The 26,393-nt window shown below is 34.5% G+C and overlaps 2 protein-coding genes across 2 annotated transcripts; both read left to right on the top strand.

The window, feature by feature from the left end:
• Positions 1–400: 400 nt before the first annotated feature.
• LOC113727117 (phenylacetaldehyde reductase-like) lies at positions 401–4,985 on the top strand. Its single transcript, XM_027251120.2, has 6 exons — positions 401–596; positions 1,057–1,226; positions 2,382–2,570; positions 3,256–3,418; positions 3,810–3,996; positions 4,640–4,985. The coding sequence occupies exons 1-6, from the start codon at positions 479–481 to the stop codon at positions 4,785–4,787; spliced, it is 975 nt and encodes a 324-aa protein (XP_027106921.2). The 5' UTR covers positions 401–478; the 3' UTR covers positions 4,788–4,985.
• A 16,195-nt stretch (positions 4,986–21,180) lies between these two features.
• LOC113727116 (phenylacetaldehyde reductase) lies at positions 21,181–26,138 on the top strand. Its single transcript, XM_027251119.2, has 6 exons — positions 21,181–21,534; positions 22,001–22,170; positions 23,185–23,373; positions 24,397–24,559; positions 24,951–25,137; positions 25,805–26,138. Exons 1-6 carry the CDS (start codon positions 21,417–21,419, stop codon positions 25,950–25,952), a joined length of 975 nt encoding a protein of 324 aa, XP_027106920.1. The 5' UTR covers positions 21,181–21,416; the 3' UTR covers positions 25,953–26,138.
• The last annotated feature ends 255 nt before the right edge of the window (positions 26,139–26,393 follow it).

Genomic DNA, 26,393 nt, shown 5'->3' with positions numbered 1-26,393 from the left:
ATTTAGTATAATAGAAAGAGAGTACAAAAGTTTTAACAAAGTGTTTCTAAACCCAAAAGCACTTAATACTAAAATACAAAAGAGTTCAAAATATTTTTACTGTAAGAAAGGTTTAATGATCTAAATGCTCAAATAGCCCACTAAAATTCTCTTGATTTAGTGCATTTGATTTCATCACATACCCACTTTATTTACACTTCATTTATAGCCAAGTAGGGGAAAGATTACCCTGTACAAAAATCCACATGGACAAAGCCACACGTAATAGTTTTGGCTGTTAATGAAAACCCACACGAACAAAGCCACACCTCATGCATAATGATCAATTTCATTAGCAAAGAACGAGGTTGATGATTTCTTTGTCATTCCAAGACTTCAACTGCCACTCTACACCTATATATACAGCTCAATAGGCTATACAACTACAAAATTACAAAGTTAAACACAATAAACTCACACGTTTACAATCACAGACAGAATGAGCGGAGCAGGGAAGGTGGTTTGTGTGACGGGAGCGTCAGGGTACGTAGCTTCATGGCTGGTGAAGATGCTGCTTGAGTGTGGTTACACTGTTAAAGCTTCCGTTCGTGACCTCAGTAAGTTAAATTTGCTCATCTCTAATCTATGATTCTTATATCACATCAGATTTGGTTGCTGTTCTGCTTGTTATTTATAAGTAGATAGATTTTTATAGTTAACAAGGGTTGGCTCCGTTAGTAAGATTTGGATACTTGGTCTAAGAAATGCTCGAAACGATTGCAGGTGTAACCTTTTGATAAGTTCATGGAAAAGATTTACTCAGAAGTTTGTCTGGATAGTTGTTTTCGGGGTGTTGATCGAAATTTTTTGCTGTAACTAGTGTATTGAAAAGAGCGAATACGAGATAAAAAAGTGATGAAAAACATGTTTAAGATAACAAGCATCCAGTTAGAGCCTTGAATTTAGAAAATATAGGGTCATTCATAGATTAGTTAATATGTGATTTTTTTTGTCTTATCTCCTAGAATAATTTCTATTGGCAATTGCTAAACATTGCTTGTTTACTTGATGCCTCAGATGACCCAGACAAGATGGAACATTTGATTTCACTTGATGGAGCTAAAGAAAGGCTTCACTTGTTTGCTGCTGACTTGATGAAAGATGGATCATTTGATGAAATGGTTGATGGATGTGAAGGTGTTTTCCTTACTGCATATCCACTCAAACCTGTAGTTAGTGACCCAGAGGTATAATTAAAGATTCTCTATTGTCAACAAAATCTAATAGTCCTATATATACGATTGCATGTTGACATGCTAACTGAATTACTTTAATTATGATCCCAGTTGTTATTTCCTATGATGCAAGTTTATTAGGGCATTATTACTCTGCTCTTTAAATGATAATACTATTTCCTGTAAATTGAACTTCAATAATCTTGTAACGTTAGCCTTGAGTGCGAATCAGGAGGATCTTCAACATTTAGGCAGTTTATAGCTTGTTGATTTGATGTCAAGTTCAACATCTTCCAAGCACCGACTAATTGACAATTCTGCAGATAAATATATTTTAATTCGCTTGCTAGTTGGACAGTCAGAAAGAGGGAGTAGTTTTCCTGTTGTTTCTTCTTCATGTAGAGGTGTCATTCTGGTTTGTCAACTTACTTAAATGCAGCATTCCAGCAATCATTCTATCTACAAGACTAGTAAAGATGATAATTTTAGGTGCATGAACCATTCTTATTTAAAAGTTATTCGGCAACAGGAAAATAGATAATAGATATTGAGCAACTGCTAATCCATTTCATTTCCAGTCTACTAACATCTTTCCGTGAATATACCTTCTACTTTATTTAAGTTACTATCCTTTTCTGTTCCTAAAAATGTAGCTTTTGGGATATTAAATAACCTGCCACGAGTTTCAGTTGCAGTTATTTGCTGAACCAGACACTCCCTCGCGCATAAGCACATAGGAATCGCTTTGAGATAATTTTTCCAAACCAATTCAGTGATTTGCCACAATTTTCAGCACTCGTATTTCAAACTGATGTCTTTTCGCGGAGTCATACGAGCATCTCTCCTTTTCTTTGTTTCGTCTTTTATTTTCGTTTTCTCTTCTTTCTATTCAATGTACTTATCTTTCTGGAGATGTTTGTATGGAAAGACAGTATATCGATGACCGAATTTCAAACTTGTTTAAGCAATACTTTTCCTGGGCTTGCATCTTCAATTTGATTTAAATTTCTGCTACCGTGTGAAGAGCTAAAATAGAATGAAAAAGTTTTAGACCTCCATTGAATGTGCAGTAGCATGAATGCTTGTCTGACGATTCTTGAGGGGAACGTAACATTATATTGTAGTTAATTGCCTTCAATGACTAGTATTTCTATCTTCATTTCTTAGGCAGAATTGTTGGACCCTGCGGTAAAGGGAACTCTGAATGTGCTACAATCATGTGCAAGAGTTTCATCTGTCAAAAGAGTAGTAGTAACATCTTCTATGGCCTCAATTGCATACAACCGAGAGTTGAAGAATGGTGTTGTAGTTGATGAAAGTTGGTTTTCAGAGGCTTCATACAGTGTAGAGCGCAAGGTGAGTAAGAGAACATCTCCTTCCAGTAAAAACTGAAATGCTACATTCGTTTTGTTTTTAATTTTCTGTTATTGATGGTCTTTTGGTAGGAAGAGAATGATGTTGGTCTAGTCAGTGTTCAAAAGCGGACCAAAGTGGTCAATCGCCTTCTTGTTCTTGGTTTAGTGAACAACTTATAACAACTTCATTGACGAGAAAAAAAAGAAAACCTTCGGTGATGGAGAAAAATAAAAGTGTGGACTAATCAGCGACAAGAAGATAGAATGACTACTTTCAAGAAAGAACAACTTATTATTGAACCTGAAATCAGCGACATAAGCACAATATGTAGGCTTGTAGCATTGATGCTAGGAAAATAGCAGGGAACTTCTTCTCAGAAGTCATTAGCATGGCTTACGAGCAGAAATTCAAATTGTTTATGCTTTCATTCTTAATCTCACTGATCAATAGGCCTAAACTGAGGAGGGTGTTGACATTTTCTACTTATGAATCCCATAGTTCCTTGATCATGATCTGAAGGAATTATTGAATATTTGTTTGTGTGTTTGTTCTCCTTCTTTTCCCACGTATGTCTATATGTGTTAACATTGCTTCCACATTGTTGTGCGCGTTTTTTTGTGCCAACAAGATCAAATCAATTTCATGCTTCTCTGGTAGCATCTGATGACACATTGTTGTCTTGTAGCTCTGGTATATACTTTCGAGAACGTTGGCAGAGACTGCTGCATGGAACTTCTCGAAGGAGCATGGCATTGAAATGATTACAATTCATCCATCATGGATAGTTGGTCCTCACTTGCAGCCTTCTATCAATATAAGTGTGCAATTGATCCTGAACCTACTAAATGGTACTCTTGGAAATATATCTGTTTCTTTATGAGCAATTTCGACTAGTCTGTTGACCTTTGTTGCTTATGGTTGGCCTCATCATGCTCTAAACTTTCTGATCAGAAAGAAGTCAATGAGCATTTTGATCTCTTGCTTTTCCATTTAACAATGAAACTAAGGATCCAAAATGGCTTAGGTTTGACTCTTTCCACATCTCCCATTTTTTTTATATCACCTGCTGCATCTTCATGCATGATTAATGAAGTAAACTGTATATTTTCACCCATGTTGATAAAGTAAAATGGCAGTTCGGAGCATGGATTTTTCTCCATCTACATTTTTATGCTTGTTTCAAAGCTAAGGCTGTCGTGTTTATGGTGAAAAGTTAATTTCCCAAACTTCTGAATGCAGGAGACGAATCATTTCCTTATGCAACTTTTAATTGGGTTGATGTTAGAGATGTTGCCTATGCACATGTTCTTGCCTTTGAAAACCCTTCTGCAAGTGGAAGATACTGTCTTGTTGAGAGAGCTGCACACACCTCTCAGGTGATCAAGATTTTGCAAGAACTTTATCCTACTCATCAATTTCCAGACAAGTGAGTCTCTTTTTCTATCTCAGTTATGTCATATTCAGATTGCACTTACAAAACTCCGGGATATATCACATCTTTTCATCTCTTCGAATCCTAATTAATTCAACCAAAATTTCAGAATTATGTATCTTTGGAGTCTTGTCCTCCCGAAAGAACCCGTTATTCAGAATTCTTTTATAATTCGATTACTTGTAGGATTAGGTTCACTAAATTTGGTGACTTTTATGATTTCACTGTTTGATGGAATAGAAAATGTGCAGTAGACATATTAAGATATGAAAAGGAATGAGCCGGTTCATGTAGAAGACACCATTCAAAGGAACCCTTTTTTTTTTTTTTTTTTTTTTTTGCATTGGCTATTTCATCAACTCTCAGACCATGCACTGATAAGGTTTAAACAAAATTATATATCTAGAAAACATTCATATAATTGAATCCAAACTTCATTGAAAAGATTTTACTAGGCTAATTGGTTAAAATGAAAGGAATTGAGCATGAAAAACTTGAAAAGTTTTATGTAGGAGAACGCAATGGACCCTAAGGAATTGAGCATTTTCTTATTGCCTTTTACCCTAAGATTTTAAATTAAACTTTCTAGGTTACGTTTTAGTATTACTTAATTTTTTTAGTGGTTGACCTGCTGCAGGTTTTCACATGATAGCATCCTCATTAATCCAGACTACTCAGTGTCCAATGAGAAGGCAAAAGCTTTGGGAGTAGAGTTCATTCCTTTGGAGGAGAGCCTAAAGGATACTATTGAAGGCTTCAAGAAGAAGAATTTAGTGAGCCTTTAGGCCATGGCATTAATTTTTCTAGTTGAATTGTTGTTTTGAATAATTGAGGAAAGCTAGGATTGTCGAATAATATAGTGCTTTGCCTTTCTAGTATTTTCTTCAAGTTTCATTATTTTTGGTACCAAATAATAAGTGGACTGAAGGTCCTGAATGGGATGAGGAAGCTGCTATGCAAAATGCATTTTTATAAACAGTTATTACAACAAAAGTACCATAATTTCCTTTTTGAGAATTCAACTCTTCTTCTGCTCATATAAGTACCAAAAAAGAATAAACAACCTTTGTTCAAAACCATAGGCAGACTCCACCAATTGCCTGTACACGTCTTTCCTTCTTGATATTTTAAATCTTTCTGGGCAAATTTTGGCTAGTCCATTCAGCCGAGTTCCAAATTCTGTGGTTCTTGATGACTGAGAAATGTAGATAACAATCCGAAGGCGCAGCTTACATTCGAACTTCAACTCATAATTTTGCACACAACTTGGCTGAGGCGACATTTTTTTTTCAAATTTCCACTTTTTCTAGTTTTATCAAAACTCGTAAAAAGGCACAATTTACAATAGATATTAAGCAATGTAATCTCGTACATTTTCAAGCATTTGAATTTACGTTTGCGTTTTCATTACCTGTGCTTTATTTGTGTTTGCCTTAATTTTGCATTGTCCCATGTGCAGCAGAATGCCAAACAATGGCAACCTCATCAACCCACAAACTACACAGCATCCAACGACAAGGCAAAAAGGTTTGGAGGTCAGCCTGAAAGATGCTGTTGAATACTTCAGGGCGAAAATTTTAGTCAGTATCACGCTTTGTATTTATTTCTTCAACTATATTTGGGCAATTATCTCCGCCATTTTCGTGTGCTATTTGTAATATATTTCTCATGAGTCATGAAACAATAATCTTTGTGCTAAATGGTAGAATATTTTATGCATGCCATTTTTTTAAATTTATTTTGCATGTCAATTTGAAAATAGGCAATTCAACATTTCATTTTTCCGGAAGTGGGCAACTTATTCCAGAATTGTTGTACGAATTAATCGTAGGTTTTGTTCCACCTCTGCGCTTTTGGTATGCAATTTGAGGAGTGCCTAGGAGAAAATGGAAATCCCTTTAATTCCAAAGGCAAATTACCAAATTCCAGCTAACTGAACGCTTTCTGATTATGAATACAAAGCCAATAAGGGGGAAAAAATGGTAGCAGGTAATTTATTTTAGAAGTTCCCCTTCTAGATTTTGAAATGATGGGATTTTGACAAAAAGCATATGTATATGCTAAATTCATTGTAACAACTAATAAGAAATGGTAAACGATTTTCGAAATATTGGTGGCACAAGAATAAGTTTGCACATCAAGATTAAAATGAGCTTACATTTATTAAAAAAGGGATTTTAAAAATTTAAGAAATACTAACATATTCAAAACAAATTCAGAACTAAAGGAAACTAGGCCTGCACTGAATATTTGAGAGCTCAATATTCTCACAACAGTCATGATTCTTTGAGCCATTGAAATCTGACAAAATGCTTTAAGAAATGAGAGATCAAACCTAAAATCTAGAGCAACAAGTAAATCTTTCCAAATGTGTGATGATGTTTTCAACAGTGATATCCTTTTCCTACCAATGGTTGGAGCTTTCAAGAAGACACTCAATCAGGAATAACCATAAAGTGAAACTTAAATTAGGAAACAGAAAAGGCAGGAAAAATGGCCTTACTTCTCAGGGGAAAAGGGAGAACAATGGTGTGCAGGCCGTTAAAACTTTGTAAAAAAAAAAAAGACATTGTACTTGATTTGTAATTGATTCTGTTTTTTTTTCTAGCTGGTATAACATGATTAATGTTCTTGTACACATATTGAAAAACTTTATTAGTCAATATAAACTATATAATTAATTTACATAGTTTATTTTCCACCTTGGACATCGGCTGAAAAGTTATGGAGTCGTAGCATGCTTCGGATTATGATTGCTGAAGGAATTATTTGAGAGGAAAATGCTTACTGAATCGATGATTTTTATAATATAATGCCTATCTTTATAGTTTGTACAGAATGAACCTTGATTAATATTATATAAGCTGACACCAATTGAACCTAGACTAATATTTTACAAGGTATGATCCTAATTGATACATGTAGTTACTAATTGATACAATAAAATATTCTATTTACATTAACATTCCTCTTAAACTCAAGGTTGTTGCAAGGAAACCAATTTGAGTTTGCACACAAGATCTTGGAAGCGACCAGGACATAGTACTTTTGTGTAAATATCAACAATTTGGTCCGATGAACGAATTGAAAATTGGCTTAAAATATCACAAACAAGATATTGTTGCACAAAATGACAATTAATCTCTATTTGTTTGGTGCGCTCATGGAAAACATTGTTGTGCGTAGCATTGTGGTTATCATAATGAATGGTATTAGGAGAAGAATGAGGAACACCCATATTTTCAAGTAACCAATGAAAGCAAACTAAGGGTGCATTTGATAATTTGGCAGTCTGAAATCTAAAATCTAAAATTTGAATTCATTAAATTATTGAGTTGTTAAGTATTAAATCTAATACATTTGAGTACATATTACATTCAGTAATAAGTGAATAAGTTATCACTTAATTTTGGGAGTAAGTTTTGTCTAGAAAATTTAGTGTCATTTAATTAATTCAGATATTCAATTTTTGTTTATCAAATGGTATGAATATGTTAAAATATGAATCTATTGAGTTTAAATACTGAATTAGATTATCAAACAAAGCCTAACTCCTGGAAGTATCAGCTAAAACTCAATATTCAGTTTGAAAACCAGAGCGGGCAGTAACTAGTTATTTCTTACTACATCAGAAAAATTAAAAAATTACCTAAAAAGAAGCAAAACCCAATAGTGGAATGACAATCAGTAAGATTGATAGTCCAATCAGTATCATAGTAGGCATGGAGTCCAAGAGATGAATGAGCCAAAAAATAAAGTCCATGAAAAAGGTGCATTTGACATAGCGAAGAATTCTAAGAATTGCAACATAATGAGCAGAACGAGGAGCGCTCATGAATTGATCAATGATATGAGTAGCATAAGCAATATCAGGTCAAGTAATAGTTAGTCAGATAAGAATACCAACCAATCCGTGATATTGCGTAGGATCATCCAATAATATACCATCCATGGGAGTAAGATGAGTATTCACTTCAATTGGAGTAGAAGTAATTTTGTTGTTTGTCAAACTAATAGAAGTCAAGAGATCATAAGCATATTTTGCCTGGAATAAGTAATAGCCATTGGTATCCTAAGAAACCTCATGACCTAAGAAGTAATTAAGAAATCCAGGGTCCTTTATTTCAAATTGTTAACTCAAAGATTGCTTGAGTTGTTGAATCACTTCCAAATCATCACCAGTGATGAACCATATTATTAACATAGGAAAGTATCAAGATGGTACCAGTTGTAGTGTAGTGTAGAAAAAGGGCAGAATATGAGAACTAGATGCAAAATCCTGATAGGTTGCAATTTTATCATTTATTTTATTATTAATTTTCTCTATTACCTGACCCGATGTGGATTAATTGTTAAATTCTATTCACTTTCGGTATTTTATATTTATTTCAAGGAATAGAACAAAAGTATGATATCAAGTGCCAATTTGACAAGAAAGGAACCCAAGTAACACAGATTACCTCAGGGGCATTTTTGGAAAAGAAAAACTTATGCCCATTTTGGTAATTGCTGCAAAGACTGTGGACGGAGAGTCTTCATTATTCCTTGGAGGGCAAAAAAGCCACCGCACAGTTGGAGATGGGGGATGAGATTAGATTAGGCATTAGATAGAAAATTAGATATAGCAGAGGATGAGCATTACCTTGGTTTGGTTTTTTGTTGACTTTTCCTTGGACCTCTTTTTGCTTTTCATTCTACGCATGTCAGGACTCAGGAGCAAAGAGGAGAGCTTTTGACTTTTCTTCTTTTTAGCTCTTAATAGTTTTTTTTTCCTCCGTATGTCAGGAAAAGTAAAAACAATCAATTACCTCCTCCTGCAGCTTGCTTTTTTTATTGAATAGAACGAATTGAATTTGTCCATTTTCCAATTGATGGCCGCAACTCTTGCTTCGATTTCGTGTGGGTCTTTCACATTGGGGATGTACTAAATTCCCTTCTCTAATTAAGAAATAATGGAGACTTTGGTTCGCTTATGAGATTGATTTAATTTTATATTTTCCTTTTATTTATTGGTATTCGCATATTCATTGATTGCAGTACTTATGATTATTTAATTAATTGATTGTCTTGGATCCGGATAATTAATTGATTTGGTAATCTATTGTCAATTAGAGTATTAAATCCGTAATTATTTAATTGCCTTAAAACAGTGACAACTGGCATGATTGGATTTGTGTTAGGGGAATACGCAAGCTAATCTGAAATAACCCTGGTAATGCGTTATTTGATTAGAATAGGGCGTACTTAACGGGCGTACCTTAATCAGCGACAAAGTAAGGAGAGATTGACTGTCTCATCACTTGTTTGGCAGTTATAACATATTTATTAATAAGTAATTGGAATTACTTGTGTATCGATGATCAATTAGATGAACCATTGCTGAATTTATTTCTTGGCTAGATTTTTAATTATTATTACTCTAATTTTAGTGAATTGTTATTTAATTTCTAGTTAGCTATTTATTATTATTTAAATTTCTTTGATTGTCATCATTTATACAAAAATACCCCCGTGTTACTTTTGGATTTTGAAAGAGACAAATACCCCCAGTCCCTGAGGATACGACCCTACTTGCCCTGTCTACAAATTAATAATTATTTGTGAAAAAGTCATCCCATTCAGGTATATCGAATCAAGCAAACTCTTCGGGAACAGGGTGAATCAAGTAACTCATTGCACACCTAGAGTCCCTGCTCCAGTATTTGGAATCGGATTTTGGTTATTTTAATTGGCAATTAGGTTTATTTTTATTATTGTACAGGTTTCGACAACCTGTCAAATCCAATTTAACAAGTGTAGAATTAAACTTGGCAAGCCAAACTCGAAGAACTTGTTTAAGTCCATACAAGACCCGACCAAGATTACAGACGTTGTGAGGGGGATGAGGAAAACCAGGAGATGGTTTCGTATAAACTTTATCAACAAGATCACAATTAAGAAATGCATTCTTCACACCTATTTGAAGTGAAAAAGCAACCAACGTAGAACAACAGCAATAGTAATAAGAGTACGAACAGCTGTAAGACAAGCAACTAGAGCAAAAGTTTCCTTATATTCAATACAATACTCCTAATTGTAGCCTTTAGCAACAAGACAAGCTTTGTAACACTCAACAGGTACATCATAATGAGTTTTGATTTTGTAAACTTATTTAAACCCAATAGCAGTTTTGCCAAGAGGCAAGTCAACCAAATCCCAAGTATGAGGTGCGAGCAAAGCATCTAACTCTTCTTGCATAACTTTCTGTCACAATAGATTAGAGGAAGTTTCACAAAAGGAGTAGATTGGTTGAGTTCTTACTTGAGAAGGATATCGACGAGGAAGAGTAGCTAATGGATCCACCGAAGAAGGCAACTCATCAGGAACCATAGAGGACTGTTTTGAAACTAGAGAAGTACATTCATTGGAGAAACACTGATGAAATAGGTCAACAGAAGAATTTGTAAAATATGGTGATGGGAAAGAGGAAGGTAAAGTAGTTTGAGGGATAGCAAAGAAGAATTTATGCTTCCAAAAAATGACATTGCGAGAAATACACAATCTATGAGAAATTGTATCATAATATCTATAGCCTTTATGAGCAATCCCATACCCAAGAAAATAACAAAGGCGAGCATAAGGCTATAATTTGGATCATTCATGAGGGTGAAGAAGCATAAAACATGCATATCAAAAGACTTTGAGATGGGAGTAATTAGAAATGGTACCAAACAGTGCTTCATATAAAGATTTATGTTTCGAAAAAGAATAAGAGATGGACTAATTAATAATATAGGCATTAGTAAGAGTAGCCTTACCCCAAAATGGTTCTAGTAAATATGCAAAATGAATAGAGACTAAATGGTATCTAAAATGTGACGGTGTTTGCATTCAACTCTACCATTTGTTGAGAAATGTCCAGACAAGATAAATACGAGGTAAGGTGTTTTGAGAGATTAGTATAGTCTTAAAATCACCAGAGATGTATTCATAAGCAGTATCACATCTAAAAAACTTTACAGTTTTAGAGAACTAAATTTACACCATTGCATTAAATTCATTAAAAATGGAGAGTAGTTCAGAACAGGATTTTAAGAGATAGATCCACATATATCGAGAAAAATCATCAATAAAAATAATAAAGTGGGAACTAGAGCTGGACTCTAGATAGAATAGAACAAATCAAAATGTGCTAAAGCATGAAAATCACTCTTATCAAAGGATAAAGTAGGTTGTTTGGCCAATTGACATGGCATACACTCAAAAGATTCAGACTTGACAATTCCTAATCTAGCATTATAAATTAAGGATTTTAATCTAATAGGAAAGGGATAACCTGATCTGGAATGCCATATGAACATAATGAAAGCAGCAACTGCATAAGAAGGTGGAAGACAAAGAGATGTCAATTTGAACAGTCGTCCAATCTTACGCTCGGTCCCAATAGTTGTTTTCATCAGATCCAGGAAAAGACAACGAACATGAAAGAAACAAGTGAAGATCAAAGTCACATAATTGGTCAACAGAAAGAAGATTGAGAGACAATTGAGAAACAAAATAGACATCAGATAGAGAATTGTGATTAGATGAGATAGTACAAGTATGCGTAATAGGTATAATAGAACCATCAGTTATGGAAATGGAAGATAGGTTGTGAAGGTAAGGATTTTGAATAGAAAATGTCAGAGTTATATGTCATATAGTTACAACACCCAGAATCAATGAGTATGAAGAGGTACTTAGCGTGGCAAAAAATGCACTAGCAAAAGGTTAAGTAGTGCGAGCAAGAACTTGAGAAACAATTGCCTCCAAATTAGCAATAGAAAGAGCAGAAGGAGTAGTGGGAGATGTAGGTCCAGAAGGTATGGCAGCAGTAGACTTAGCAAGAGGGTTGGTGACATTAGTGGCAGCTATAGTGTAAGGAGAAGAGTTCCAAGTATGCTGTCCTTGACTCCTTGTGGCACTTAGAAATGGTATGACCTAGATGATGACAATACTTGCACTCAATAGTTGATTTAGAAGTAGAAGTTACAGGTGGTTGAGATGCCAAACTAGTTTGACGAGGAGCAACAAGGACTGTTTCAGTAATGCATGGATCAGTTATATGCCTACGAGTCTCTTTAGACATCAGGTCCTTGAGAGCAGCATCAAGGGAAGGTGGTGGCTTTCTATTGAGAATACCAGTTCGAGTGGAGTCAAACTCGTCAAGCAAGGCCATGAGGAACTGAATAAGGCAATGAGAATAGCTATAGGCATAGAATTTTTCTGCTTCACTAAGATAGTCTCATCGGGGTTCAAATTTAGTAATATCATCCAAAAAATAGACCATGTCAAAGTAAAAATCCTGAACGGATTGTCCAAACTGTTGTTTCATAGTATGTAATCAAAGGAAAAGTTGGTACTGTCGAGAGATATCGGTAGTAATATAGCGATCAGATAAGAAGTTCCAAACGCCCTTTGTAGTGTCAAATCACTTGAAAAAGTGATTAATAGCAAGCATAGAGGTATAAGTAATCTAGGTGATAATTTTATGATTGACACTGTCCCATTCTTTGAAACGAGCATTAAATTTTGGAAAAATCACTAAAACTTCCCATAAGGTTTATAGTGATTTTCACTTTACCTTTAACTTTAACTTTTTGACACTTTGTCACCTTGACTGCTAGTCAAAGCATTGAACTGGTAATGGAGTTGAGGACTAAAAGGTAAATGATAGTGGTATCCCTAAAAAAATGCCGGATAGACAAAATTGCCCATGAATTCGGTTTGGGTACAAATAATTTTTCCAAAATACCCTTGGTGGAATTGGGATGCCCGATGTTGCTGGTTCATTTTGCAAAGAAAAAGCAAGAGAATTTCAAAGGAAAGAAAGAATACCCAACGACCTTTCCCTTTCTCTTTTCTGATCAACTGTAGTCAAACCGTAGTTGAGATCTCATGCAATTACTAGTATAGTTTGCAAAGAAGGAATGAAAAGTGAGTGGATGGTAGTCATCTGACGGTCTTCTAAGTGGCACCAATTTTGTTGCCTTTTTTGTTTGCTACTGAAAGTTCAAAGCTTTTGGAAGAAATAAAGTATAGATTTTTTGAGGTTAGTACACACATTATTGGGACCTTTGTTGGATGAAAAATACATTTTTTCATTTTTATATGGTTTTATACAATGGCATAGTCAATTTGACCGACAAACTTTGTTGTTTGAGGATGTGGTCCATAGATGTCATGCTTTTTGTTAGCAATCTAACTGTGAAATATTTTACTAAAAATGATAATTGGTAACTAAAAAATTGTCCCTTATTTAAGATTTGAATTAATTTTTTATTGTGTATGCCACTGTTTAGGGTTTTTTTGTGTACTAAGGTATGAACTGGTTGATAAATTTTCTAGACTTACAATAATTAATCTCAGGACTGAAATTGTCCTTTTATTTAATATTTGAATTAATTTTTTATTGTGTATGTCACTATTTAAGGTTTTTTGTGTGTACGAAGGTGTGAACTGGTTGGTAAATTTTCTTGATTTGCATATCGTTTTGGCATTTTTTTTAATAGAATAATGGCTTTCCAAACGTACGTAATAAGTGTGCATCATGAAGGCCATTTTGTTAGGAAACCAGTGTTGGAGTATGTGGGTGAAAATGTGGATAATTTTGAGGATATAGATCTTGATTTATGTTCACTATTTCAGTTAAGGAATGGTTTGAGAGGTTTGGGTATTACCGAAGAGGCCCCTGTGTACTATAGGATAGGTGGTATTGATTTGGAGGTTGGATTAGTATTAGTTAATAGTGACCAGATTGTACTAAAAATGTTTGAGATGAGCAGAAATCATAGTATAGATCTTTATGTAGGTAAATTGCATCCAATAGTTAATGACGCTGATAAGATCCTTGTGGGTGATAATTTTGAGCAACCAAATGATAATCCGATTGTGAAAATGAGGAGGATGATAGTGATAGTTCAGATGCTACATATAGGGGTGAAGATTATGAGCATAAGGCTAGTGATTCTAAACAAAATTCTGATTTTGAATTATTTCTAGATGAAGATGTATTGAGTGATGCATGTGACCCAATAGATGAAAAAAAAGTAAATATAGGGGCACGTCATTTTCAGGAATCATATTATGTTAAGTATAGACAGCTGATTGGTGAAGAATATGATCAGTATGTTCAGTTAAAAGGGAAAGGAAAAATGATTGAGGCTGATAATGTCAGTGATAATAATATGGAGAAAGCTGCCTATGACTCATCCGAGGGTGAGCAAATGGAAAAGGAATCTCTGAAATTTAATATGGAAAAAGATATGGAGAATCCTAAGTTAGAGGTTGGACAGGTATTCGCCAATATATATGACTTTAGAGTTGCAATTAGGATGTTCTCCATAAAACTTGGTTTTGAGGTTAAATTTTTTTAAAAAAAAAATGACAAAAACAAGGCTATAGTGATATGCAATAAGGTGTGTGGATGGAAGGTGTATGCAACACTGATCTCCTAAGTGCCAGCAGTACTACACTTCAGATTAAGTTAGTTAAAGGTGAGCCACATGAATTCCCTTGGTCCTATCAAAATGGAAATGCAAATTCAAGGTGGTTGTCAAAGACTTTTACTAGGTGATATAGCTAACCATCCAAAGATTGATGTGGTAGGTTTCAAGAAATTTGTTAAGAAAAAGTTTAAAGTTAATGCTCAACATTTCAAGTGTATAGAGCTAAGAACTTAGCTATTGAGGCAATCAAAGTGTCACACTCAGACCAATATGCTCATTTAAGAGATTATTGTGCAACCATTTTGCAAAGAAACCCAAGTTCGATGGCTCTTTTGGTGACTGAGAGGTCTGCTATGTACCTCAACCCAATACTTAAGAGGATGTTCATCATATTTGCTGCACAAAAAGAAGGCTTCATCCATGGTTGTAGGCCTATAATTAGGTTGAATGCTTGTCATTTGAAAGAAGCTATGGGAGGCCATCTAATGGCTGCTATTGGTAGAGATAGTAACAACCAAATGTTTCCAATTGCAATGGCTCTTGCAAAGTCCGAATGCAAAGATGACTGGAGTTGATTTTTGGATATTTTAACTGATGCTATTGGCACTCCATTTGAAAAAAGTTGGGTATTCCTCTTGGACAGGCAAAAGGTCAGTATTACTTTAACTTATTTTTTGCATTCTGTATTTATTTACTAATTAGCAATGTACTCATTCATTGGTTTACATGTTCTTTGTCAGGGACTAGTTGATTGCATTAAGTACGCTAAAGTTGAATACAGGCTTTGTGTTAGGCATTTATATGCCTATTTCAAACTAAAATTCAAAGATAAGCAGCTGAGGGACATCATTTGGGTAGTTACAAGAGCCTATGTGCCCAACCAGTTTGAAGCAAAAAAGAGAGAGCTACAGCTAGTGTCACCAAGGCACATGCATAGATGACAGCCATTCCAACAAACCTATGGGCCAAACACACATTTTCCTTGAGGTCTAAGTGTAATTTATTGAACAACAATATATGTGAGAGTTATAACCAATACATTAAGGATGCTAGGCATGAAGCTGTACTAACCATGTTTGAAACCATTAGGAGACAAATAATGTGCAAATTTCAAGAAAAGATAAAGTGGATATCTAAGGTGAAATCTCATATTTGTCCACGTATTGCTCAAAAACTTGAAGAGAGGTGGTTGAGTTTGATGCAATATTGCTAATAGGCTAGTGTATGAGATGAGCAATATTAGTGGAACATTTGTTGTTAATGCAAATGATAGGACATGCACCTGCTGTGAATGGGAAATGACTGGAATACCTTGTGTACATGTATGTACTGGTCTCATTCAAAATAATAAGGACCCATACCAATTTCTTGATCACTATTATTCAGCAAAGAGTTACAAAAGAGCATATCAGGGAGTTATTATGCCTATACCAGACAAGAATATTTAGGTGAACAGCACTTCTGACCTTATAGAACCATCTCGCATAAAAATTGCCCCTAGTACACCTAAAAAGGTTAGGAGAAGAGGGCTAGATAAGGAACTTACTTCAGGAAAGTTGTCAAAAAGGGGTATACCAATTCATTGCAGTAATTGTGATCATACAAATCACAACGTAAGAAGATGCAAAAATTATGGTTATGTACTCATAAAGCAGAGGAAATCAACTACTGGTCAGGTATGAACTTTAACTTCAACTTCTTTTTTGACCATTATTTGGCTTTAATTTTGATCTAACAACAGCTCTTTCCATTTTGCAAGGGGACTACTGGTCCTCATTAGAGAGAAGAAAGAACTGCTGCACCAACTACTAGTGCAGGGGGGCATGAAAGGGGTGTTGCTGGAATTGGAAGGGATGTTAGGGGCAGAGGGAGAAGCAACATGAATGGTAGGGGTAGAGGAAAAGGCCGAGGTAGGAAGAGCGCTGCTAACAATGGACTTCTTTCTGGGATAGGCCTTTGGAATGGATTGGGTTGCTCAAATGCAAAGACATTCATTCCCAATGAAGCATATCATGTTACACATACTACATCTCCCAGTACATCACCAGTAGCTGAAGTGGTAAGAAATATTGTTTTAGCATTAATATTAATCATCAGTTGCTAATCTATTGTTTTCAATAATATATAGTGCACAAATATGAAAAGTACTATTGGTGATAGAGTTGCTGAGAATACTCCTACTACTCCTAGATCTAAAAGACACACTACAACCTCAAGTGCTACTGCTTCTACAACTAGGAAAAGCAATCCAACTTTGTCTAATACCCGAGTGGTTAGTCAACTAGTAGATTTTTGTAATAGGCATTATATGATTGAATACAATTTCTATTTAATGATATTTAAACACAACATAGGTTCAGGTGATGAAGCATAGATTTGGAGATACTGTTTTCTCTACTCAAAGATCTAAAACTGGTCTCTCGCAAGTTTCGCGTACATAAGAATGTGTTATCCACTAGCATTTTGTGAAACTTGGTAAATGGTTTGCTCTTAATGAAATTTTTGGGATATATTTTGCCAGCCTTTTGTTCTGTGGACTGGCTTTTGGGGATTTTGTCAGCTTTTTGTATGGATGACAACAATGATATGTTAACTTTGTTCTATAATTCATTAATGCAAGAATAGGCAAGAACATTTCGAATTACATTAGTTTTCATTTCCCTACAATATTCTATGGTAGATATACTGTATTCTTCTTCATCCTCTTTTTTGACCAACTAGAGCAAATGTAGCTAGTGAAAGCTACCACAAGCATAAGAATTAGTACTCTTCTCCATGTTGACTTTCGAGAACAGTGCCTACCTTGCATATTGGTTAGCTTTTGTTGCAAATCTCGTTTCTCAACTTGCAAAACAACATTTTTAATGTGTACAACTTCATATTTTTGCTTCAATCTGGCATGTTTCACTTCCAATTCTTCATGCTCCTTTTGTAAATACTTTAGCTTCTCTATTTTTTCCACAACTCTTGATTGTAATATAGCACAAATTTCTGTTCCAGTATTGCAAAGCTTGGACCCACTTAAAATAATCACATGCTTGCCAATTCTAGAACAAAACAATCAAATTATTTTCTCTAAAAGTTAACAAAAACATTATTTATCATATAATGCATACCTTATAATTTGAACATTCAAGAAATCTCCTTCCAAGATTTTTTGGTGTCCATGACCTTCTTAACGGTGCTAGTTTACTGCATTCACATATTTGTTGGCTTGATTCTTGTACATTTTATGATGAACAACATCTATACGAAGAGTAACGAAATGAATTTGAAAAAGTTTGGGACATTTTTTCCTCTATTTTGGGCTGAAAATATAGGATTGGGAGGTTTGAAAACTGATGCAATGAGAACAAAAAATTTTGGTCTTCAAGTGAGACTTCTCTTTATATACAACGGACGGGGGAATTTTTGTCATAAAATTTTAACGTTTAACCTTGGGTCATTTTCATCAAACTGAAGTATTTCAACAGGTATTTTGTTGAGCTAGATTGTCAAAGGGGATAAAGTGCCAAAAAGTTAACATTAGGGAGTAAAGTGAAAATTGCTATAAACCTTATGGGGAGTTTTCGTGATTTTCCCTTCAATTTTTCAGAAGATTCTTCATCAGCAACAATAAGGAAAATGACACCACCAGTGACATATTTCCAAAGTTTACGACAATGAAGAAAATTTTGAAAACTTTGAACCTAATGAAAGTAATTAGCACTATTAAGAATAATATGAATAGGTTGAGACACATCAGCTTGAACTATAGTAATAGCCAAAATATATGAGAATTAAGAACAAGTAAATTGCATTAAACTAAAGAGGCAAATTAGACAAAATGGATGCCAAAATAGGATTCAAAAGGTCCAAAAAGCTTGGGAACCAATTTGAGTGGTAAGAAAACTAAGCGAAGAGTTGTTGAACTGGCAAAGAAGGAAGGAACTTGGGTGAACCGAAAGAAAAACCGAAGCTGGTCTGATCAGAAGTAAATGCGGGTTGGGGCAAAATCGAATCCAGAGTAGTGTGCGTTTCAAAAAGAGCTCGGATCTGGAGCAAAGTGTGCAGGTCATGGGTTAACACTGAATAAGATATGGAGCTGGGAGTGAAATGCAAATATGGGCTGAAATGCAATAGATTTGGGCCGAAGTAAATCTGGATCTCAGACCCAAAGGTTGAAATGAGGCAGAAAAACTGGCAACAATCTTGCTGGCACATGAAGGCACGGGAGCTGGATTCTTGCAACCCAAGAATTAGGAAAATGATCATAGAAGGATGGAGAGTGATGGACTGCTAGGGTTATAAATCGAACCAAACAATCTGGTACTTAACTTGAACTTGACTCGAACCAGGTTCCTTCAAACTTGTTTGTTTAAGTATCAATCCAAACTTGAACATGATTTCAAGCTCAAAAATATTAGCGAACTAATCACGGTCTCCACATTGTTCGGTTTGATATGTTCAGGAATATATAAGGCAAGTAAATTTCATAAAAATACATTATAGTTTCTTTCTTTAACTCCATTTCTTTCCTTCCCATATATTGCTTATTTTATACAATAGTAAGTATATAATACTCTTATCTCTTAAATAGGCATAATTGATTTTAATCACATCCCTATTTCATTGTACTCCCTCTATCCCAAATTTAGAGACGTTTCTTGGGACTGCAACTTTTTATGTACAGTAGATTGCTAATCGATGCTTTACTTCCAAATTTACCCCGCTAGAAGCATTAGTCAGCTGAAATTTGTGTTTTTCAAAGAGTCATAATTCTATGGGTCCCATCTCTTCAAACGCATCTCTTCATACATTAAAGACGTGCACCAATATTAGCCTTATAAAGTGGGAGTTGTCTTGCACACTTTTCTAGTTTCTCTAAATGGAAATAAATAGTGGATCCTACTAAATTTCTTGAGACTTTTTTACACATGCACTATGCAGGCAAGAATAGAATCGGGGAAGGGAAAAATTTTAGCATGACTCTAATTTTGGGATAATGAAAAAGATGAAATATGACATTAACAATGGGATGGAGGGAGTAATAGATTTCTTGTATAGGCATAATCGACTTTAATTATATCCCTAATTTATAGTAATAGATTTCTTAAATATCATAAAGCATTAGGTGAAAAAACCACCAAATTAGAATGAAAATCTCTACATAATACAACACAAAATTTCAAGTCAAGCCAAGCTTTGGTTGTATGTGCTTGAATTCAATACTTTGTCAAACCAACCCAAATTTTCCATGAACATACATCCGAAATTTCAAATCAAACTTGATAAACTTCTTTCAAAAAATTATCAAACACAAGTAAAGTTCAAACGTTTCTTTTAATTTTCAAACCAATTCTAAACATAACTCTGTTCGACTTGTTAAGGCTTGTTTTCACCCGTATGGACTACTAGTAATGAACAAGTAAACTGACGAAATGATCAATAGGAAAGAAGCAGCAATGAAGAGTCTTAAAAAAACTTTTGAAAAAGAGAAGAAATGTTGAGATACGAAATTAGTGAGGAATCGAGCAAGAGGCTCTTGATACCCTGTCGAAAGAATTATTTGAGAGGAAAATGTTTATTGAATTGATGATTAGTACAACAATACAATGCCTATATTCATAGGTTATACAGAATGAATCTGGACTAATATTATATAAGTTAAGATTCCAACTATGCTATTAGACACTAATTGAACCTAGATTAATATTAGATAGTAATTGAAGCAATAAAATATTTTATTTACATTAACAATGACAATTTCTAGAAATGTTAGAGGCTGCCCAAGATCTTAACACCAAAGCAAAGAATTAAGGTGGTGTTTAAATTGCAGTTTTTCACCAAAAAATTTTTTACATTTTTCATGAACATATTTTTCAGTCATCTTTTTACCTCACATATATTAAATCATTACAGTATATATTTTTACAAAAATTTCAGAAAACAACAATCCAAAGGGACATCACATTTCTACTTCACATACATCAAATCATTCCTTTTTGAAATTATGTCGCATGATTGGAAGACCTTTGGTAGGGCATACAACAAGAACAAATCCTTTATTTAATAAGGTAATTTTTTTATGAATGAAGACTCAAAGTATTCTGTTTTTTTTAATTTATGAGTATCAGTTATAGTGGCGCTTAAAAAAAAAAAGGCTATGGTGGCATTTCTTGAACAGCAGGCGAGAGGTAGCATCACCGGTAAACGAAGCAACTGGAGAACTATTCAATTATTATTCATCTTATATCATGCTATTATTTTATATTATGTAAGAATTTTAGTCATATATACTCTTAATTTTTTTTAAAAAAAAAGTATAAAAATTCATATAAATATGTACCAAATTTAATAAAAAAATATAACAACTGTGCACAATTACACGAATCAGTGCTTCTAATCCTTTTTTTTTTTTTTGTTTAACAAGCTCCTAATCCAATATTGACCACATCGTACGACCATTTGTTAAAATTGTGATACCAATAACCATAGCCCCCACACGGGCAACATGCCAAAACTATTGGCTAAATCCTCCTAATCCAATATTGACCACATGGTACCTGGTACGACCATTTGTTAAAATTGTGCTACCAATAATCATGGCCTCCACACGGGCAAGATGTCAAAACAGCTGGCTAAAAGGTTATTATAAGTTAAATTTTGGTTGCTACTAAACTAGTTGTCAATTCAACTTTTTCAATTGATCTTTATTTATTAAAGAAAAAACTAATTTTCAATCACATCATAGTTCAACTTGGTGCTAGTTTTGTCTGTTAATCAAAATCATACCTCATGCATGATGATCAATTCCATTAGCAAAGAACGAGCTTGATGATTTCTCTGTCATTCCAAGACTTCAACTGCCACTCTACACCTATATATACAGCACAATAGATTATACAACTACAAAATTACAAAGTTAAACACAAGAAACTCACACATTTACAATCAATCACAGAGAGAATGAGCGGAGCAGGGAAGGTGGTAGGTGTGACGGGAGCTTCAGGGTACGTAGCTTCATGGCTGGTGAAGCTGCTGCTTGAGCGGGGTTACACTGTTAAAGCTTCCGTTCGTGACCTCAGTAAGTTAAATTTGTTCATCTCTAATCTATGATGTCTCTGATCACATCAAATTTTGGTTGCTGTTCTTCTCGTTAGTTATAAGTAACAGATTTTTTTATAGTTAACCAGGGTTGGCTCCGTTAGTAAGATTTGGATACTTGGACTAAGAAAAGCCCAAAACGATTGCAGGTGTAACCTTTGGATAAGCTCATGGAAAAGATTTACTCAGAAGTTTGTTTGGATGGTTGTTTCTGGGTGTTCTTAGGAAATTTTTACTGTAACTAGTGTATTGAAGAGAGCGGATATGAGATAAAAAAGTGAATAAAGAACATGTTAAAAGATAACAAGCATCCAGTTAGAGCCTTGAATTTTGAAAATGTAGGGTCATTCATAGATTAGTTAACATGGGATTTTTTTTTTTTTTTATCTCCTAGAATAATTTTTATTGGCAATTGCTAAACATTGCTTGTTTACTTGATGCCTCAGATGATCCAGACAACACAGAACATTTGATTTCACTTGATGGAGCCAAGGAAAGGCTTCACTTGTTTGTTGCTGACTTGATGAAAGATGGATCATTTGATGAAGTGGTTGATGGATGTGAAGGTGTTTTTCATACTGCATCTCCATTCAAACCTGTAGTTAGTGATCCAGAGGTAAAATTGAACATTCTCTATTGTCAACAAAATCTAGTAGTCCTATATATACAATTGTTGACATGCAAACTGAATTATTTTAGCTATGATCCCTGTTGTTAATGTTATTTCCTACAATGCAAGTTTATTAGTGCATTATTACTCTGCTCTTTAAATGATAATACTATTTCCTGTAAATTGAACTTCAATAATCTTGTAACGTCAGCCTTGAGTGCGAATCAGGAGGACGTTCAACATTTAGCAATTTATAGTTTGTTGATTCGATGTGAAGTTCAACATCTTCCAAGCACTGACTAGTTGTTACAGTCAGAAAGACGGAGTAGTTTCTTCTTCATGTAGAAGTGTCATCCTGGTTTGTCAACTTACTTAAGTGCAGTCATTCTATGTACAAGACTAGAAAAGATGATAATTTTTAGGTGCTTGAACCATGCTTATATTCAGCAACGGGAGGATGGATAATATATATTGAGCACCTGCTAATCCATTTCATTTCTTAGTTTACTAACATCTTTCAGTGAATATGCCTTTTATTTTATTTAAGTTGCTATCTTTTTCTGCTACTTAAAATAACTTGCCAAGCACAGTGGACTCGCTTTGAGATAATTTTTCCAAACCAATTCAATGATTTGCCGCAATTTTCAGCACTCCTATTTTAAACTGATATCTTTTCACGGAGTCATAAAAGCATCTCTCCTTTTTCTTTGTTTCGTCTTTTATTTTCTCTCTTTTTTCTATTCAATGTACTTATCTTTCTGGAGATGTTTGTATGGACGACAGAATATCGATGACCGAATTTCAAACTTGTTTAAGTAATCACTTTAATGGGCATCTTCAAATATGATTTAAATTTCTGCTACTGCGTGAAGAGCTCAAATTGAGTGGAAAAAATTTTAGATCTCCACTGAATGTGAAAGAGCATGAATGCTTATATGATGATTCTTGTGGAGCAAGAACCTACTGTTGCCTTGAAGTTAATTGCCTTCAATGACTAGTATTTCTATCTTCATTTCTTAGGCAGAATTGTTGGACCCTGCGGTAAAGGGAACTCTGAATGTGCTACAATCATGTGCAAGAGTTTCATCTGTCAAAAGAGTGGTAGTGACATCTTCTATAGCCTCGGTTGCATACAACCGAGAAGCGAAGGATGGTGTTGTAGTTGATGAAAGTTGGTTTTCAGAGCCATCATACTGTGAAGAACGCAAGGTGAGTAAGTGAACCATCTCCTTCCCAGTAAAAACTGAAATGCTAGATTGGTCTTCTTGTAGGAAGAAATGATGTTGGTCTAGTGTTCAAAAGCAGACCAAGTGTCAATCACCTTCTTGTTCTTGTTTTAGTTAATAACTTATAACAACTTCGGTGAAGGAGAAAAAAAAAAAGTGCAATATTTCCCTAATCAACCATACATCTATTGCATACAGCCAGTGTCAAATCCCACATTCTTCTCTTAGTTGGAATTGCCTGATGAACCTTACATGTAGCTGGTGGAGAAAATAAAGACAAAATTAAGCAACCACATGCTCAGTCATCAAAAAGGAACTAGTTGGAAAAAAGAAAAATCACAGAAAATACAATAGTTTCTGCATTAAACTTTCAAAAGCACTGGAAAATGTTTTAGAAAAATGATCAATTTACAAATTAAACAGTCAAAATATTTAATTTTAGTCCTCCCTCGTGATTATTCCACAGCTCCAACAATATCAGAATACTAATGAAGAAGTATGGTGTGCATAGGATGAATGTCCAGCAATAGTGTCTGTGTTACATAGGTTGAATGCAACATTATCTATGTCACAGAGTTGTTAGTAAAAATCAGGTAAGTACTACAGATTTTGTAGTAAAACAGACTATATTTGCAGCATAAGTCTCCCTGACCTATATGCTGCAACAAGGTCTGATTTTCTAGACAACAAGATAGAATGGTTAATTTCAAGAATCTTAGAGTGCAAAGAACAACTTATTATCAAACTTGAAATCAGTGATATATGCACAATATGTAGCTATGATGCTAGGCAAATTACAGGGAACTTCTGCTCACAAGTCATTAGCATGGCTCATGAGCAGAAATTCAAATTGTTTATGCTTTCATTCTTAATCTTACCGATCACTAGGCCTAGACTGAGGAGGGTGTTGACATTTTCTACTTATGAATTGCATGGTTCTTTGATCATGATCAAATCAATTTCATGCTTCTCTGGTAGCATCTGATGACACATTGCTATCCTGTAGCTCTGGTATGTACTTTCAAAAACGTTGGCAGAGACTGCTGCATGGAAGTTCTCAAAGGAGCATGGCATTGATATGATTACAATTCATCCATCATGGATCATTGGTCCTCACTTGCAGCCTTCTATCAATACAAGTGTGCAATTGATCCTGAACCTACTAAATGGTACTCTTGGAAATATATCTGTTTCTTTATGAACAATTTCTACTAGACTATTGATCTCTGTTACTTATGGTTATGGCCTCATCATGCTCTAAACTTTCTGATTAGAAGAAATCAATGAGCTTTTTGATCTCTTGCTTTTCCATTTAACAATGAAACTAAGGATCCAAAATGGCTTAGGTTGAACTCTTTTCATATCTCCCATTTTTTTGATATCACCTGCTACATCTTCATGCATGTTTAATGAAGTAAACTGTATATTTTCACGCATGATGATGAACCAAAATGGTAGTTTCAGAGCATAGATTTTACTCCATCTACATTTTTATGCTTGTTTCAAAGCTAAGCTGTCGTGTTTATGGTGAAAAGTTATGTCCCAAACTACTGAATGCAGGGGATGAATCATTTCCTTACGCAAATTTTAGATGGGTTGATGTTAGAGATGTTGCCCATGCACATATTCTTGCCTATGAAAACCCTTCTGCAAGTGGAAGATATTGTCTTGTTGAGAGAGCTGCACACATCTCTCAGGTGATCAAGATTTTGCAAGAACTTTATCCTACTCATCAATTTCCAGACAAGTGAGTCTCTTTTTCCATCTCAGTTATGTCATATTCAGTTTCCACCTGCACAATTCAGGGATATATCACATCTTTTCATCTCTTCTAATCTTCATTAATTCAACCAAAATTTCAGAATTATGTATCTTTGGAGTCATGTCCTCCTAAAACAGCCCCTTTTTCAGAGTTTCTTTCTATAATTCGATTACTTGTAAAATTAGGTTCACTAATTCGGTGACTGTTATCATTTCACTGTTTGATTTTTGCCATTATAAAACTGGATTGATAGAATAGAAAATGTGTAGTAGACATATTAAGATATGAAAAGGCATGAGCCGGTTCATGTAGAAGATACCATTCAAAGGAACCTTTTTTTTTTTTTTGGCATTGGCTATTTCATCAACTCTCATACCAATGCACTGATAAGGTCTAAGCAAAATTATTTATCTAGAAAGCATTCATATAATTGAACCCAAACTTTCATTGAAGAGACTTTACTAGGCTAATTGGTTATAAATGAAAGGAATTGAGCATAAAAAACCTGAAAAATTTTATGTAGGAGAAAACAATGAACCTTGATTTTCTTATAGTCTTTTACCTTAAAGCTTTAAATAGTTTAATTTGATATTACCACATTCTATATTACTTTTTAGTATTACTTAATCTTTTAGTGGTTGACCTGCTGCAGGCTTTCACATGACAGCATCCTCATTAATCCAGACTACTCAGTCTCCAATGAGAAGGCAAAAGCTTTGGGAGTTCAGTTCATTCCATTGGAGGAGAGCCTAAAGGATACTATTGAAGGCTTCAAGAAGAAGAATTTAGTCAGTATTTAGGCCATGGCATCAATTTTTCTAGTTGAATTGCTGTTTGAATAATCGAGGAAAACAGTTTTCACATTCTCAGACCTTTTTTGTTCTTATTTCTCCTCTTGCTGGTGCCAGGATTGCAAAAGCATATTGCCAATCTAGATTGTAATAAGTGGTAAAATCAGTTGATTAATACAGTGCTTTGCCCATCTAGTATTTTCTCTGAGTTTCATTATTTTTGGTACCAAATAATAATTGAACTGAAGGTCCTAACAGAGATTAGGGAGCTGCTCTGCAACATGCGTTTTTATGAACACTTCTTACAACAAATGTATCCTAGTTTCCTTTTTGAGAATTCAACTCTTCTTGTTCTCATAAAAGTACCAAAAAAGAATAAACAACCTTTGTTCAAAACCATAGGCAGACTCCACCAATTGTTTGTACGCGTTTCCTTCTTGACATTTTAAA

The sequence above is a fragment of the Coffea arabica genome, chromosome 2c, assembly GCF_036785885.1.
Source record: "Coffea arabica cultivar ET-39 chromosome 2c, Coffea Arabica ET-39 HiFi, whole genome shotgun sequence".
Lineage (NCBI taxonomy): Eukaryota > Viridiplantae > Streptophyta > Magnoliopsida > Gentianales > Rubiaceae > Coffea > Coffea arabica.
This window is presented reverse-complemented; position numbering and strand designations above follow the sequence as displayed.

Coding starts and splice junctions, on each gene's coding strand:
- LOC113727117 (XM_027251120.2), top strand. CDS start 479: ATGAGCGGAGCAGGGAAGGTGGTTTGTGTGACGGGAGCGTCAGGGTAC. Junction 1,227..2,381: donor CTGTAGTTAGTGACCCAGAG/GTATAATTAAAG, acceptor TTCATTTCTTAG/GCAGAATTGTTGGACCCTGC. Junction 3,997..4,639: donor ACTCATCAATTTCCAGACAA/GTGAGTCTCTTT, acceptor GACCTGCTGCAG/GTTTTCACATGATAGCATCC.
- LOC113727116 (XM_027251119.2), top strand. CDS start 21,417: ATGAGCGGAGCAGGGAAGGTGGTAGGTGTGACGGGAGCTTCAGGGTAC. Junction 24,560..24,950: donor GATCCTGAACCTACTAAATG/GTACTCTTGGAA, acceptor TACTGAATGCAG/GGGATGAATCATTTCCTTAC. Junction 25,138..25,804: donor ACTCATCAATTTCCAGACAA/GTGAGTCTCTTT, acceptor GACCTGCTGCAG/GCTTTCACATGACAGCATCC.